At 40.6% G+C, this 15,552-nt stretch overlaps 1 protein-coding gene across 6 annotated transcripts in view; it reads right to left on the minus strand.

Moving 5' to 3' along the window:
• The window catches only part of pex7 (peroxisomal biogenesis factor 7), a 97,809-nt gene that overhangs the window by 25,588 nt on the left and 56,669 nt on the right, over window positions 1-15,552 (minus strand). For 5 of the 6 annotated variants that reach the window (XR_011883876.1, XM_072249291.1, XM_072249299.1 and 2 more), the window contains exons 6-8: window positions 11,246-11,352; window positions 11,014-11,127; window positions 5,633-5,688 (exon numbers count right to left, since the gene is read on the minus strand). Coding sequence is in view for 4 of the 6 variants with exons in the window: in XM_072249291.1 (XP_072105392.1) it covers window positions 5,633-5,688; window positions 11,014-11,127; window positions 11,246-11,352 (277 nt within the window). In the remaining 2 variants the exon portion in view is untranslated. Of the gene's footprint in view, window positions 1-4,203; window positions 4,250-5,632; window positions 5,689-11,013; window positions 11,128-11,245; window positions 11,353-15,552 lie in introns of all 6 variants that reach the window. The other variant, XR_011883875.1, reaches the window with a different exon arrangement.

A 15,552-nucleotide genomic window follows, 5' to 3' on the forward strand; every position in this document is an offset into this window, starting at 1 on the left:
CTATGGACTCACTTTCAAGGACTCTACAACATGTTCTCAGTGCTATTTGCTTATTCACAACCACGAGAAAATCTGCAGATACTGGAAATCCAAGCAACACACGCAAAATGCTGGAGGAACTCAGCAGGCCAAGCAGCATGGAAAAGAATACAATTGACGTTTCAAGCTGAGATGTAGGCTGTACTCTTTTCCATAGATGCTGCCTGGTTTGCTGAGCTCCTCCAGCATTTTTTGTTATTTATTTACTTGTTTTTTTTAAAATTTTGTATTTGCACAATTTGTCTTCTTTTTGCACATTGGTTGCTTGTTGGTCTTCGTATGTAGTTTTTCCATTGATTCTATTGTATTTCTTAGTTCTATTGTAATTTGATAATAAAGTTATTTTTAATTTTGATCATCTTGGTCTCATTCCCTTTATTTTCTAAACTTGTTAATTTTTCCACTTTATATCTTGCTTTTAGTAATTATTTTCTCTCATTTTAAGTAGGTGATAGGTTTATGGACTTTTCAGTTACTGATTCTAGACTAGTGAAAGCAGCATGGATGAAAGGTAAGCTGCAAAGACAATACTTTATAAAAGTGGAGAATTTGAAACTGGAAGTAAAGATTTGCAAATAGATGTGCTTGGGTACAGTGGTGCATGGTTATAATGGCAATGATGGATCAGCAGAACATAACAGGACAGATTACTGATGCTAAATTCTGAATTCCATGAACAAAGTATGATTGAAAATCAATGTACAACTAAAATTGCTAAAAGAACAAAGCTAAGTGAAATGTGATTTATTAATATTGATTTTTTTCATCAGCTTGTACTTGAAAGCTGGTAGGAAGTCACAAGACGCACAGAACATTAATTTGAAATGGTTTGATGAGTCTACACCAGTCAACCAGCATTAAGAAAGTGCATTAAAATCCTTATACACTAATATACTGCATCCAGTTCTGTCTCTCCATATGAAGTTACAAAACCTACACGGAAAAAATAACTAAGTTAAATATTTGGTGTTTGGCTTACATGATATTGATTTGCTAGCATATGTCTATCTCTTGGATATTATGAATAATACTGATATCTATATACTACTAAAACTCTTACACTCTGCCTGTCTGCTTGTGACCTCCAATTAGCATAAACGGTGCATTACAGCAGCACTTTTTTTGGCTAAATAGAATTAAAATGCACTAACTTACAGAATGCAGGCAAAATTCAGGGTCATATATTCGTATAAAATTGCTCATTCACCAAAATCAACAGTCTCCCTTTTAACCCGAGAGCCGATCTGTCATCATGGAAATCGGGGTGCGACAGCCCGATGCATGCGCACCGCCAGCCTCAGCAGTGACACCTACCGGAGCGAGGGGTCACATTCTGCTAATCACCATCAGCATGTGCAGGATTGGGACAGATCTAACTGCCACCCATCAATAAGAGATAATTAAATCTTACTGTAATGACGTACTTCCAGACACCCGTAAAACCCTTTGCTGCAGTCAAAGGACAGCAGTGACGAGATCACATCCATTTAAGACAGTGCCAAACACATCATAAAGAATAATCAGCATCCTTCGGTGTTACTGCTTCCTATCTTCTAACCAGCATTAGGGTAAAAAAAAATGGTCAGCCTAATTATGCCACGTGGAATGGGAAGGGGGACATTATGGTCAAGAGATGACGCCAAATGTCGTCGGGAAGCGGCAAGGAGAGGGACAGAACAAGAATCGGATGAGGACAGGGCCACACGACTCCAGGATCAAAGAGTCAGGACAAAAAAAGATGAGAGAAGAAGAGGAGGAGGAGGAGAGGCATGCACGTCTCCAGGATCAGAGACAAACAAACAGCAGAAGAGCTGAAGAGACGGGGGATCAAAGGGCTGCACGTCTCCGGAATGACAACGAGAGGCACAAGGGTGGCAGGTAAACCAGAAATGCTGCCATCAAAAGTGTCCTTCGTTAAATGAGGAGCAGCTATATTTGCTTTGCTACGTGTCATTCTTCTTTAGTTAACTGAGGTTTTCTACTTCAGTTTCCAAAGCAAAGCGATACCAATAGCATTCAAGAAAATTTAAAGTTCATTCTGGTCACATCAGACTGCACTATCCTTCTCTCAAATCACCTGTCCAGCTCCTGGTCCATTCCTCCCCCTCCTGTCTTCTCCTATCATTTTGGATCTCCCCCTCCCCCTCCCACTTTCAAATCTCTTACTAGCTCTTCCTTCAGTTAGTCCTAACGAAGGGTCTGGGCTTGAAACGTCGACTGTACCTCTTCCTAGAGATGCTGCCTGGCCTGCTGCGTTCACCAGCAACTTTGATGTGTGTTGCTTGAATTTCCAGCGTCTGCAGAATTCCTCGTGTTTGTGCCTTCTACAACATTTGTTTTTGGGATCACAATTACAGTCACAGTATCACTTCAGTGCTGATGCATGAAAATGAATTAATATAGCATTTTGTCATAAGTTGTCTAGAATTTTAAGTTATTAAACTTTCTAGGAGGCATTCAGTAAGGCTCTGCAATAAAAAGGAAATTCCATGTTTAGGTATTAACTTTTCCACTGGTTGGCTATTAGCTTGCAAGTAAGTTATAAAAAGTTAAGATAAAGAGATCTTACTTGCATTGCAGAATATTACTACTATGCTTAAGATATCTGCCTTACACACCTGCAGAGCATCCATGAATAGACATCAGACTAATTCAATGCAAGTCAAGTAATGTGGAATGTGTGTGAGGGCCAAAGACATTTTAAAAATGCCCGTTTTTTCTTTGTAATAAAATGGAGGTTTCTTCTTAGAAGAGTTCTTAATTGAGATTTTATTTTTAAGTTGTACTTACTGAAGTCAAATAATTATGACTGTAGTATGAATTGAACATATTGCACTTTTTCACCAAAAATTGGTGGTCAAAAGCAATAGGATAAAACTCCATTTGTCTCCAGTATACAGCATGAATACACCAGCCAACTTACAATCAACTCTTCTTCCCTCAAGATTGACTTATGATTTCAAGGACCTCACAAAAATAGCTTTTCTCTCACAGGGCAAACAACAATCTTACAACCCCAAACCAAAAGGAGTTGCAGAGAGCCCACAGTGTGAACTGTTTGGAAGTACACAGTAATTTGGAAAGACAATGAAGGGCTTGTCTAATGAGCATAAACAGAAAATTAATAATCTATTTAATTTCAAATGTAAGATGAACTTCGAAAAGTCACTCTGCAATGACTCAAATGTGAAGAACTAGCTCTAAAGGCTGAGAATCAATAGAAAACCTGTGATGTAATAATACAAAAAATGGAAGGTGGAAAAAGCACAGAAGGTCCAGAGAACTGAACATCATATCATGCCAATATTTTTCAGAGTGTCAAGGACCTCTCCACTGACAGACAATAAAGGTGATCTTAGTGCCTATTAATACTGAACTCAGAATGCCTGTGCTCTACTAAGGAATGTATCAACTATTAGAAGTGAGACTATCCAAACTGTAACACAGAAAATATATTGATTTACTGTATATTTGAACCTCTCCTTTACATAAATATCAATGTTTATCACAGTAAAGTTGAGAGCAGTAAGAGTTGCTACCAATGACTTTTATCTCAAGATTTCATTTGTGTACCTTCTCAGTGACAAATACAATGGATGGTATTGTTTTTCTCCAAAATGACACAATAGCACAAAAAGGCAATGGATTAAGAAAAATGCATATCTCCATGACGACAGGCATATTTAGCTTTATCAAATGGCACATAATCCTTGTAATTCTCACAGTTCCCAAAACATTGATTGTGGACAGATCATTATTTAGTAATAATCCAAGGTCACAAAAGAGGTGTAGTCCAGTCATGTTGACTACTGCCGCCCACTCTGATTCTTCAGCCAATGAAACAGCAGAGCAGAGCACCTGGCCTGCATTCCACTGACAAAACTGCCCCTTTGCTAGTTGAGTGGTGTTGCAGGAACAAACTTGCACTCAGCATCAGTAAGAGCTGATTGTGGACTTCAGAAATGGTAAAATGAGGGAACAAAGATAAGAAGTGGAGAGAGTGGGCAATTTCAAGTTCTTGTGAGTCAATATCTCTGAGGATATATCTTGGTCCCAACATATCGATGCAGTTATAAAGAAGGCAAGACAGCGACTATATTTCATTAGAAGTTTGAGGAGATTTGGTTTGTCACCTAAAACACGCAAACGCTTCTACAGACGTACCATGGAGAGCATTCTGGCAGGCTGCAGGGGGAGATACTGCACAGGACTGAAAGAGAGTACAGAAAATTGTAAAATTAGTCAGCTCCATCTTGAGTACTAGCCTCCGTAGTATCCAAGATGTCTTCGAGGAGCAGTACCTCAGAAAGGTGGCGTCCATTTATTAAGGACCCCCATCACCCAAAACCTGCCTCCTCTCAATGTTACCATCAGGAAGGAAGTACAGAAACCTAAAGGTACACACTCAGCGATTCAGGAACAGCTTCTTCCCCTCTGCCATCCGATTTCTAAATGGACATTGAACCCATGAATACTACCTGATTTTTTATCATTTGTTTTTGCACTATCATTTTTAATCTATTTAATACACACATATATACCTACTGCAATCTATTTATTTGTTTTCCCTGTATTTATCATATATTACACTGTACTGCTGCTGCAAAATTAACAAATTTCATGACATATGCCAATGATATTAAACCTGATTCTGTTTCTTGGCTCCTATGTCAGGTTAGACGTGGTGCAGAATCTAAGATACCAATTGTTTCAATGATAGTTTAGGAGGATTTAAAAATAATGTGATATAAAAATGTTAATTATTGAGTTGTTTTATAACTTTATTTTAATACAACTTCAAATTAAATTTTCTATTTCAAAATTAATTTCAATCTTTCAAGGTCAAGAAATATGTAACATTTACTAAAATCACTCCAGCTTTTACAATTGTCTAAACCGAGTCCTCAGCTTTGCTGGCTGTCAAAGGTATTTTGCACGTGAATTTTCTCACTGGGCTGGCCAAGGCTCAAGCTGGCTTATGTGTAGGTGGCACAAAGAGCGATACTAGAGCAGCACAATCCAGCCCAGTAAATAGTAATCTAACATTACTATTTAAGACCTATCAGATAAAATGTGAAGTTAAAAATATTTGACATGTTTCGAAGACACACGAGACTGCAGATGCTGGAATCCGAAAGAAAAAAATTAACTGCTGGAGGGCGCAGCAGGTGAGGCATCATCTGTGGAAGTAAATGGATAGTCAATGTTTCATGTCAAGTCCTTTCATCTGGAGTGCCTTGGTATGTTTTATTTGTTCAAAAAATGTCAGCATTTATTGATCATTCTCCAGATCAATACGTCAGGCATCAAGATAACTATGCTATAACTTAACCATGGTGCTATAGTCACCCCTAGGTTTGGTCTACAAACAAAGAGCAAATCGCAAAGGACTAAAATGTCTTGGAAATGTTTTCTGAATTTAATTTTAATGAGATATTCATCAAGAAATAAAAATCTGTTCAGTAAGCTAAGTAGCAAATGCCATCCAAAACCAATAAGCAGTAATCAGGCAAATTGTCGATGCTTTTACTAAGGAAGACTAAGATGAGGACAAGGGAAGAGGAGTGTAGATGAAGAAAAAAATGTCACTTACCTGACACAGAAATCGTATGAACATGAAGCTAATATGGTTGCATGAAAGGGAGAAAACTGCAAAAGGAAATATTAGTATTAGCATAACGCAATATTTCTGAAATTATAGACCAATTGTTGATGCTTAAAACTTATATACAGTTTTATTTTGCAGTCTAAGTTTTTGTTGTATGTTGTAGTATTTTTACAATACTTAACTTCAGGATAATCTCTGCAGTACACTTTGCTTTCAGGATGTACAGTAAGAAAACAATTTATTCACTTCATTCATAGATTGGACATGATTGTTTTGAGGTAAAGCTACTGGAAAGAAAAATAACTTCCAAAGATGTACTGTAACAATCCATGAAAAATACACAGAACAGAAAACCTGTAGATGCAGGAAATCCAAGCAACACATACAAAATGCTGGAGGAACTCAGTAGGCCAGGCAGCATCTATGGAAAAAGGTAAACAGTCCACGTTTCAGGCCGAATTTACCTGGTCCATTTCTGACACCTCCCTCTCCTTTCTCAACCTGTCTCTGGAGACAGCTTATCCACTGATATCTTCTCACAGCTACCTGGATTACACCTCTTCCCATCCTGATACTTGTAAAAATGCCATCCCCTTCTCTCAATGCCTCCGTCTCCGCCACATCTACTCTCAGGATGAGACCCTTCATTCCAGAACTAAGGAGATGTCCTCCTTATTCAAATAAAGGGGTTTCCCTTCCTCCACCATTAACGCTGCCTTCACCCACATCTCTTCCATTTCATGCATGTCTGCCCTCACCCCATCCTCCTGCCACCCCTCCAGGGACAGGATTCTTCTCCTCCTCACCTACCAGCTCACTACTCTCCACATTCAGCACCATAATCCTCCGTAACTTCCGCTGTCTCCAACAGGATCCCACCACCAAGCACATCTTTCCCTCCCCACTCCCACCCCATTTTCTACAGGAATCGCTCCCTACGCGACTCCCTTGTCCATTCATCCCTCCCCACTGATCTCCTCCTGGCACTTATCCTTGCAAATGGAACAAGTGCTACACCTGCTCCTACACCTCCTCCCTCAGTATCATTCAGGGCTCCAAGCAGTCCTTCCCAGTGAGACGACACTTCACCTGTGAGTCTCTTGTGGTCACGTACTGAGTCTGGTGCTTCCAGTGTGGCCTCCTGTACGTCGGTAAGATCCAACGTAGATTGGGAGACCGCTTCACTAAGCACCTGCACTCCGTCTGCCAGAAAAATTGGTTTCTCCCAGTACCCACCCATTTTAATTCCACATGCCCTTCCCATTCTGATATATCAGTCCATGGCCATCTCTATGGCCGCGATGAGGCCACACTCAGGTTGGAGGAAAAACACCTGATATTCTGTCTGGGTTGCCTCCAATCTGGTGGTATGAACATCAATTTCTCGAACTTACGGTAATGCCCCCCCTCCTTCCCTATTCCCCATCCCCATTTCTCTCTCTCCCCTCATCTCCTTACTTGCTGATCACCTTCTTCTGGTGCTCCTCTCCCTTCTCTTTCTTCCATGGCCTTCTGTCCTCTCCAATCAAACTTCCCCTTCTCCAGCCCTTTATCTCTTTCACTAATTGACTTCCCAGCTCTTTACTTCAACCCCTCTCCCCAACCTGGGTTTCACCTATCACCTACTACCTTGTATTTCTTCTTCCCCTCCCCACCTTCTTACTCTTACTTCTCATCTTTTTTCTCCAGTTCCAACACAGAATATTTTGTGTTTCCAATGAAGGGTCTCAGCCCGAAACCTCGACTGTTTACTCTTTTCCATAGTTGCTACCTGGCTTGCTGAGTTCTTCTAACATTTTGTGTATGTTACACAAAAAAAAACCTTCCTGCTTTAAAATCCCACATTTCTAATTTTTGAATCATATTCTAGGTCATTCACTGTCTCTGTCAAACAAATGACAGACATCAATGGAAGTGATGCATGTATTATCTTGGAATGTACACTGCACCTGACTAAATGCTCAGAGTAATTTTATGAATGAGAATGCTTGCGGAATCTATGTTAATAGGGCTAATTTTAGCATTATCTGCAGAGGGAAATGTTATTGGCAGTGCTGCTGGGGCAGAGATCCGGCAGAAGTCACTGTCCTAAGAGCCTGGCACAAACCCTTGCTTCCTCACTCCTGTATGCTGCTGCAAGTGGCTGCCCTCTGCTGGTTCTCCTGCAGCAATATCAAGAGTGATGCTGAATAGCAATAATGTTGCAACAACACAAGAAAGTAAGGAAATGGAGCATGGTCCGACAATCTCATTAATTGCATAAACAATATATGTGCAATATTTCCTGCCAGCAATACCCTTCCTATACATGTATATCATTTAAAAATAAACAAGCAACTGTCTAATCTAATCATGAGACTACAAAGGTGTTAACTTCTTAATATTTACGAAGCAGAAACCGATGATGAACTGTAATGAGAAAACAGGTCGTAATATCAGCACCATACCATTCAAATAAACCAAATATCTTTAATAGATACATTTCAATACACTATATACATACAGTGGCATGCAAACGTTTGGGCTCCCCGGTCAAAATTTCTGTTACTGTGAATAGCTAAGCAAGTAAAAGATGACCTGATTTCCAAAAGGCATAAAGTTAAAGATGACACATTTCTTTAATATTTTAAGATTACTTTTTTATTTCCATCTTTCACAGTTTCAAAATAACAAAAAAGGAAATGAGCCCGAAGCAAAAGTTTGGACACCCTGCATGGTCATTACTTAGTAACAGCCCCTTTGGCAAATATCACAGCTTGTAAATGTTTTCTGTAGCCAGCTATAAGTCTTTCAATTCTTGTTTGGGGGATTTTTGCTCATTCTTCCTTGCAAAAGGCTTCTAGTTCTGTGAGATTCTTGGACCATCTTGCATGCACTGCTCTTTTGAGGTCTATCCACAGATTCTCGATGATGTTTAGTTCGGGGGACTGTGAGGGCCATGGCAAAACCTTTAGCTTACGCCCCTTGAGGTAGTCCATTGTGGATCTTGAGGTGTGTTTAGGATCATTATCCTGTTGTAGAAGCCATCCTCTTTTCATCAGTTTTTTTTTACAGACGGTGTGATGTTTGCTTCCAGAATTTGCTGGTATTTCATTGAATTCATTCTTCCCTCTACCAGTGAAATGTTCCCTGTGCCACTGGCTGCAACACAAGCCCAAAGCATGATTGATCCACCCCCGTGCTTAACAGTTGGAAAGGTGTTCTTTGCATGAAATTATGCACCCTTTTTTCTCCAAACATACTTTTGCTCATTGCAGCCAAAAAGTTCTATTTGAACTTCATCGGTCCACAGGACTTGATTCCAAAATGCATCAGGCTTGTTTAGATGTTCCTTTGCAAACTTCTGACACTGAATTTTGTGGTGAGGATGCAGGAAAGGTTTTCTTCTGATGGCTCTTCCATGAAGGTCATATTTGTGCAGGTGTCGCTGCACAGTAGAACAGTGCACCACCACTCCAGAGTCTGCTAAATCTTCCTGAAGGTCTTTTGCAGTCAAACGGGAGTTTTGATTTGCCTTTCTAGCAAACCTACCAGCAGTTCTATCGGAAAGTTTTCTTGGTCTTCCAGACCTCAACCGTTCCTGTTCAACTGCCATTTCTTAATTACATTACAAACTGAGGAAACGGCTACCTGAAAACGCTTTGCTATCTTCTTATAGCCTTCTTCTGCTTTGTGGGCATCAATTATTTTAATTTTCAGAGTGCTAGGCAGCTGCTTCGAGGAGCCCATGGCTGCTGATTGTTGGGACATGATTTGAGGAGTCAAGGTGTTAGATTAGATTATGAGGACACGCAGTCCCCTTTTATTGTCATTTAGTAATGCATACATTAAGAAATAATACAATGGTTTTCCAGAATATCATGGAAACACATGACAAACCAACTTAAAAACAAAAACCACATAATTATAACATATAATTGGTTGTTCGTCCATCGTTGATGTCGATGAGGACCTCGACACCATTATGATGGTGTCGAGACTAGCGCGTGATTTGGATTTAAGTGAGGGAGAGTTGCGCAGTGTCAGCCTCACTCTCTCTTCCCAATTCTCATCTGGATCCAGTGGCAAGACAGAGTCTAGACGGCTGGAGATGGGACTAGGCGCAGTGGATGACCAGGACGTCTTCTGTGTCTTGTCCTGCTCTACACGTTCCATGACGCTTGCAGAGACCTCCTTCTTGACTGTTGGACCCTCTATTGGTCTCGTCCGCTCAATCCACCGGAGTCTGTCTTCAAATGCTGGGATAGACAACTCCCTATCACACCGAGGGTTTGAGACCCGTCGGCTACCCTCACCTGGTTTAGCCGGCTTGTCGAAGCTGTTGCCCGGGGTGTGGCCGCCGTCACATGCAAACAGCTACGGGGAGCCACAGGTGAGAGCTGAGTGCCAGGTGGGGACCAAAGGTGGACTAACCGCCCTGAAAAGGATGCGACATGTTCCCCCACCAGAGGTGCTACCCCTCCCTGACACCCCATACACCCCAACATATAGTTACAACAGTGCAAACAATACCGTAATTTGATTAGAACAGACCATGGCACGGTAATAGTCTCAAAGTCTCTCGAAAGTCCCATCATCTCACACAGACAGTAAACCCCCAGCGCTGCAAACTTTTCGATGCAGCATACTGGAAGCCTCCGACCACCTCTCCGGCACCGAGCACCATTTCTGCCGAGCATTCCGACCCCGGCAACAGGCAATAAGCAAAGCCGAGGATTTGGGGCCTTCGTCTCCGGAGATTCTCGATCACGCAGTAGCAGCAGCAGTGAAGCAGGCATTTCAGAAGTTACTCCAGGTGTCCCTCCATGCTTCTCACGGCTGTCTCCATCAAATCCGGATTGTGTACGGCCCTTAGTTACATATAATCGATATCATTCGGAACGGCCGCGCATGCTGCGTTGCGCCGCCATCTTCTCCTCCCTCCTCTGTATTTATAAAGCTTTGAAATTTGCATCACCTGGCCTTTCCTAATGATGACTGTGAACAAACCATAGCCCTAACAAGCTAATTAAGGTCTGAGACCTTGGTAAAAGTTGTCTGAGAGCTCAAATCTCTTGGGGTGCCCAAACTTCTGCATGGTGCTCCTTTCCTTTTTTTCACTCTAAAATTATACAAAACAAAATAATACACTAATCTTGCTTCAAATGTTGAAAAGAATGTTTCATCTTTAACTTCATGACTTTTGGAAATCAGTTCATCTTCTACTCACTTAACTATTCACAGTAACAGAAATTTTGACCGGGGTGCCCAAACTTTTACATGCAACTGTAACTACATTAAAAGCACCTATTTTAAAAAATAGTTCATCTATCAGTAGCAATCTACCATGGTTCACCTGCATGCACTGAAAAAATAAACGTGCTTACTTTGACTCTTCGTATAGCATAGGAATGGCCGGCAAGCTGATGAACCGGCTGCCGGATATTTCTTAGATCCCAACATCGTAAAGTGCAGTCAACTGCTCCAGTAACAAGCAAGTTCTGAGTTAAACAGAATGGAATACTTTAGAACAGTTTTACACTGTGATTTTGAGTAACAATGTTAACAACTAGAAAAGTACCCTTGATTTATTTAATGAAATAAAATCTATAATCTTACCTGATCATATTTATTCCAATCACAGGTCAAGATCTCTGCTTGATGAGCAGGAATTATTATATTCGCTCTTCCTGTCTTAATATCCCAGATTCTTAGAGTATGATCACCTAAAATATGAAAATACATTGTTCTTTTATTTTTCTTCCAATCAAGTTAGCCTCACTAGAATATAACATATAAGTCGCTGTACCTCACCACTGACAAATACCTTTTTAAAATAAAAATAATTTCAAATAAAAAACAGGAAATGCTGAAAACACACCTGTGGAAAGAGAAACAGTTAATATTTCAATTCTGGGATCCTTCATCAAAACTGGGAAAGAGAAAATAAGTTAGATTTGTGCAGCAAAGAAGATGGAGAAACAACACACACAAAATGCTGGAGGAATTCAGCAGGCCAGGCAATTTCAGGCTGAGACCTTTCATCAGGACTGGATGTTGTTCAAAAATCTTAACTGAAACCATTTGGAGAACCAGACTCAATAATGCTTACTGTTAAATTCAGGTGTGATAATTCTCCTGGTAGGGAAGTGACATTTATTGGCTGGTAGCACAATGGCTGTATAAACACCCATTTTCTTAATGTTTTAAAAAGTGAGGCCTGTCAGGACTTGTCTGTGGAGAGGGAGATTACGGAGTGAGTTGGAGTCAGTTCCTTGCGTACTTTACGCACCAGTTTTAAAAAGCAATCAGGGCCTATCGCAATTTACCTGAGGAATGGGAGATACCTTGGGTTATTAGTAACTTAGCCAATAAAAAGAAGGGAGATGTAAGTGGAACGGTTATTGTGGGAATGGTCATTGTGTGAGTGGGCCAGAATTAGAGTTGGAGGCTTTGGCTCAACAGGATTCAGCGAGAACAAGTGCAGGCTAAGGGTCCTGAGTCTTTTGGAATCATTTAGTTAATTGTAGAAGTTAAGCTTAAGAAGTTAGAGTCAAAGATGTAAGAAGTGTAGGCAAAATGGTAGTTAAGGCAGTGGCAAGCTCCTCCTGTCAGATTTGCAGACAGATTAAAGAAAGGTGTGAAAACAATAAGGCTGTTGTCATGGGGAGGTTCAATTTTTATTTATTTATTGAGATACAGTGCAGAGTTGGCCCTTCCGGCCCTTCAATCCACACCGCCCAGCAATCCCCGATTTAAACCCAGGCTAATCAAGGGACAATTTACAATGACCAATTAATCTACCAACTGGCACACCTTTGAACAGTGGGATGCAGCCGGAGCACCTGGAGGATACCAATGCAGTCACGGGGAGAAGTTACAAACTCCTTACAAACAGCAGTGGGAATTGAACCCGAGTCACTGATACTGTGAAGTGTTGTGCTAACCAGTATTCTACTATGCTGCCCTTCTAATTGGGGTGGAATTTGTTAGGTGCTTTCAAGAGATTTCTTAAATATATATGTAGAAAGTCCAACAAGAGGAGGAGCTGTACTGGACCTGGTGTAGGGGAATGAGCTTGACCAGGTGACTGACATTTTAGTGGGCGAGAAGTTAGGGAACAGTTACCACAACTCCCCCAAGTTTTAAGATAACTATAGATAAGGATATATATGGATCTTATGGGAGGGTATTAAACTGGAGCATGCCAAATTATAAGCACATTAGGCAGGAAATAGGGACAGTTAATTGGGAACAGCTGTTTATTGGCAAGTCCACATCTGATGTGTGAAGGGTGTTTAAATACCAACTGCACAGAGTACAGGGCAGGTATGTTCCAGTAAGAAGGAAGGACGAGGATGGCAACGAGGAGAGAACCTTGGATGTTGAGAGAAGTGATCAATTTAGTGAAGAAGGAAAAGGAAAAGTATGTAAAGCTTTGGAAGCTGGAATCAAGCAGAGCACTTGAAGATTATAAAGAACCCAGAAAAGAATTCAAGAAGGGTATTAGGAAAGCCAAGAGGGGCCTTGAAAGGTCCTTGAAAAGTAGGAGTAATGAGATTCCAAAGGTATTGTATATACAGGTACATCAAGAACAAGAGGATAACTAGGGAGAGGATAGGACCACTCAAGGATAAAGAGGAAACCGTTTACTTGGATGCAGACGATTTGGGTGAGGTCCTTAATGTGTACTTAAATCAGTATTTACCAAGAAGAGGACATTCAGGATAGGGAGAACAGTGCTGAGCATATACATATGCTAGGGCATTTCAAGGTTTAGGTAGAGGAAGTGTTAGGTCTCTTAAAAGAGCATGAAGGTGAATAAGTCCTCAGGGCCTGATTGGATAAACCCCAGGTTATTGAGAGAGATACCAATATCTTCATGTCCTCTCTAGCCACAGGTGGAATCCCAGAGGACTGGCAAGTAGTAAATGTTGATCCAATGTTCAAGAAGGGAACTAGGTATCATCTTGGAAACTATAGACCGATGAGTTTCAAGTCAGGGATAGGGAAGTTAGTAGAGAGAATTCTTAGGGATAGGATTTATGTGCATTTGGAAAGCTTTGGCCTAATTAGGGGCAGCCAGCAAGACTTCATGCGGGGCAAGTTATACCTTACTAAATTGATTGAGATTTTTGACGAGGGTGATTGATGAAGGTAGAGCTGTGGAAATGGTCTACATGAATTTTATAAGGTCCCTCATGGGAAGCTCATCCAGAAGATTAAGATGCATGGGATCCATGGTGAATTGGCCACTTATATTCAGAAATGGCTTGCCCAAAGAAAACAGAGGGTAGTGGTCAAAGGGACGTATTCCAGCTGGAGGTCTGTGATTCATGGTGTTTCACAGGGATCTATACTGGGACCCCTGCAGTTTGTAATGGATATAAATGACATGAATGAAAATGTAGAAGGGTGGGTTACTGAGTTTGCAGATGATATGAAGATTGCTGGTGTTGTGGATAGCATAGATAACTAGCAAAGAATATGATGGGATATAGATGAGTTACAGACTTCAGGAAAGAAATGGCAGATGGAGTTTAATCCAGCCAAATGTGAAGTGTTGCACCTTGGTAGGTCAAACACAAAGAGCCAGTACACTTAAGGGTAAGATCCTTAACAGTTGATGAGCATAGGGATCTTTGAGTTCAAGTTCATAGCTTCCTGAAAGGTTGATAGGGTGGTTAAAAATGCATGACATAGTCGCCTTTATTAGTCAAGGCTCTGAGTTCAAAAGTCAGGAAGTTACGTTGCAGCTTTATAATACTCTAGTTAGGCTGCATCTGGAGTATTGTGTACAGTTCCGGTCACCCCATTATAGGAAGGATGTCGAGGCTTTGGAGAGGGTACAGAAGAGGTTTACCAGGTTCTTGTCTGGATTAGAGTACATGGACTATAATGAGAAGTTGAACAAACTTAGGTCACTTTCTCTGGAACGGCAGAGGCTGAGGGGAGATCCGACAGAGGTTTATAAGATTATGAGAGGCATAGAGTAAACAGTCAAGGGTTGAGATGTCTAATACTACAGTGCATGCATTTAAGGTGAGAGGGGTAATTTCAAAGGTGATGTGAGAGTCACTTTTTTTTTTAAACACACAGAGTGGCGCAAGTTTGGGATGTGCTGCCTGGGGCGGTGGTAGATGCAGAATTAGAGTCTTTTAAGAGACATTTAGATAGCCCCATGAATGTGAGGAAAATAGAAGGATGTGGACATTGTGTAGGCAGAAGAAATTAATTTAGTTAGCCATTTGATTAACAATTTAAATGGTTCGGCACAACTTTGTGGGACAAAGGGCCTATTGTTCTATGTTATCCAATATTCTTCTTTTATTCAATTGTTATGATTTACATTAAATGTAGAGATTAAACTGACTCTACCCAAAAATCAGTAATTCAGCCTTATCAATTATGAAAGTACACTGCAGATAACCGATCATACATTTCACCTCAAACTTAGGACGACTTTGCTTGGCTAGATAATACACGTGCAGCAGAATTTTATTATTACAGTTGCTGTCTGAATTGTAATTGCTGTAGTTTACTGACTTTTAATCAGAATGAGATTATACTGCCCAAGAATGATGCTACTGAATGAACCTTTTCAATTGAAGATGGGAGATGTAAATGTGCAAGTTAAACAGCAGAATCCAAGCATGATATCTCTCTGCAACACACAGTGAATACTATACAACAGCAAAATATTTTGATGTTATTTCAACAATGTAACCCCTCAGGTTATTTTAACTCTTTCCCCTCTCACCCTAAAATGGTGCCACTTGCTTTGGACTCCCCAAGCCTGGGGAGAAAACGCTTACCCATCACCTTATCTATATCTCTCATCATTTCAAACACTTTTAAAAGGTATTGAAGAATATTATGTTATATACATGACTCAAAATTAAGAACTGTAAAGCTTAGTCAATTGT

This window comes from Mobula birostris, chromosome 2, assembly GCF_030028105.1.
Source record: "Mobula birostris isolate sMobBir1 chromosome 2, sMobBir1.hap1, whole genome shotgun sequence".
Classification (NCBI taxonomy): Eukaryota; Metazoa; Chordata; class Chondrichthyes; order Myliobatiformes; family Myliobatidae; genus Mobula; species Mobula birostris.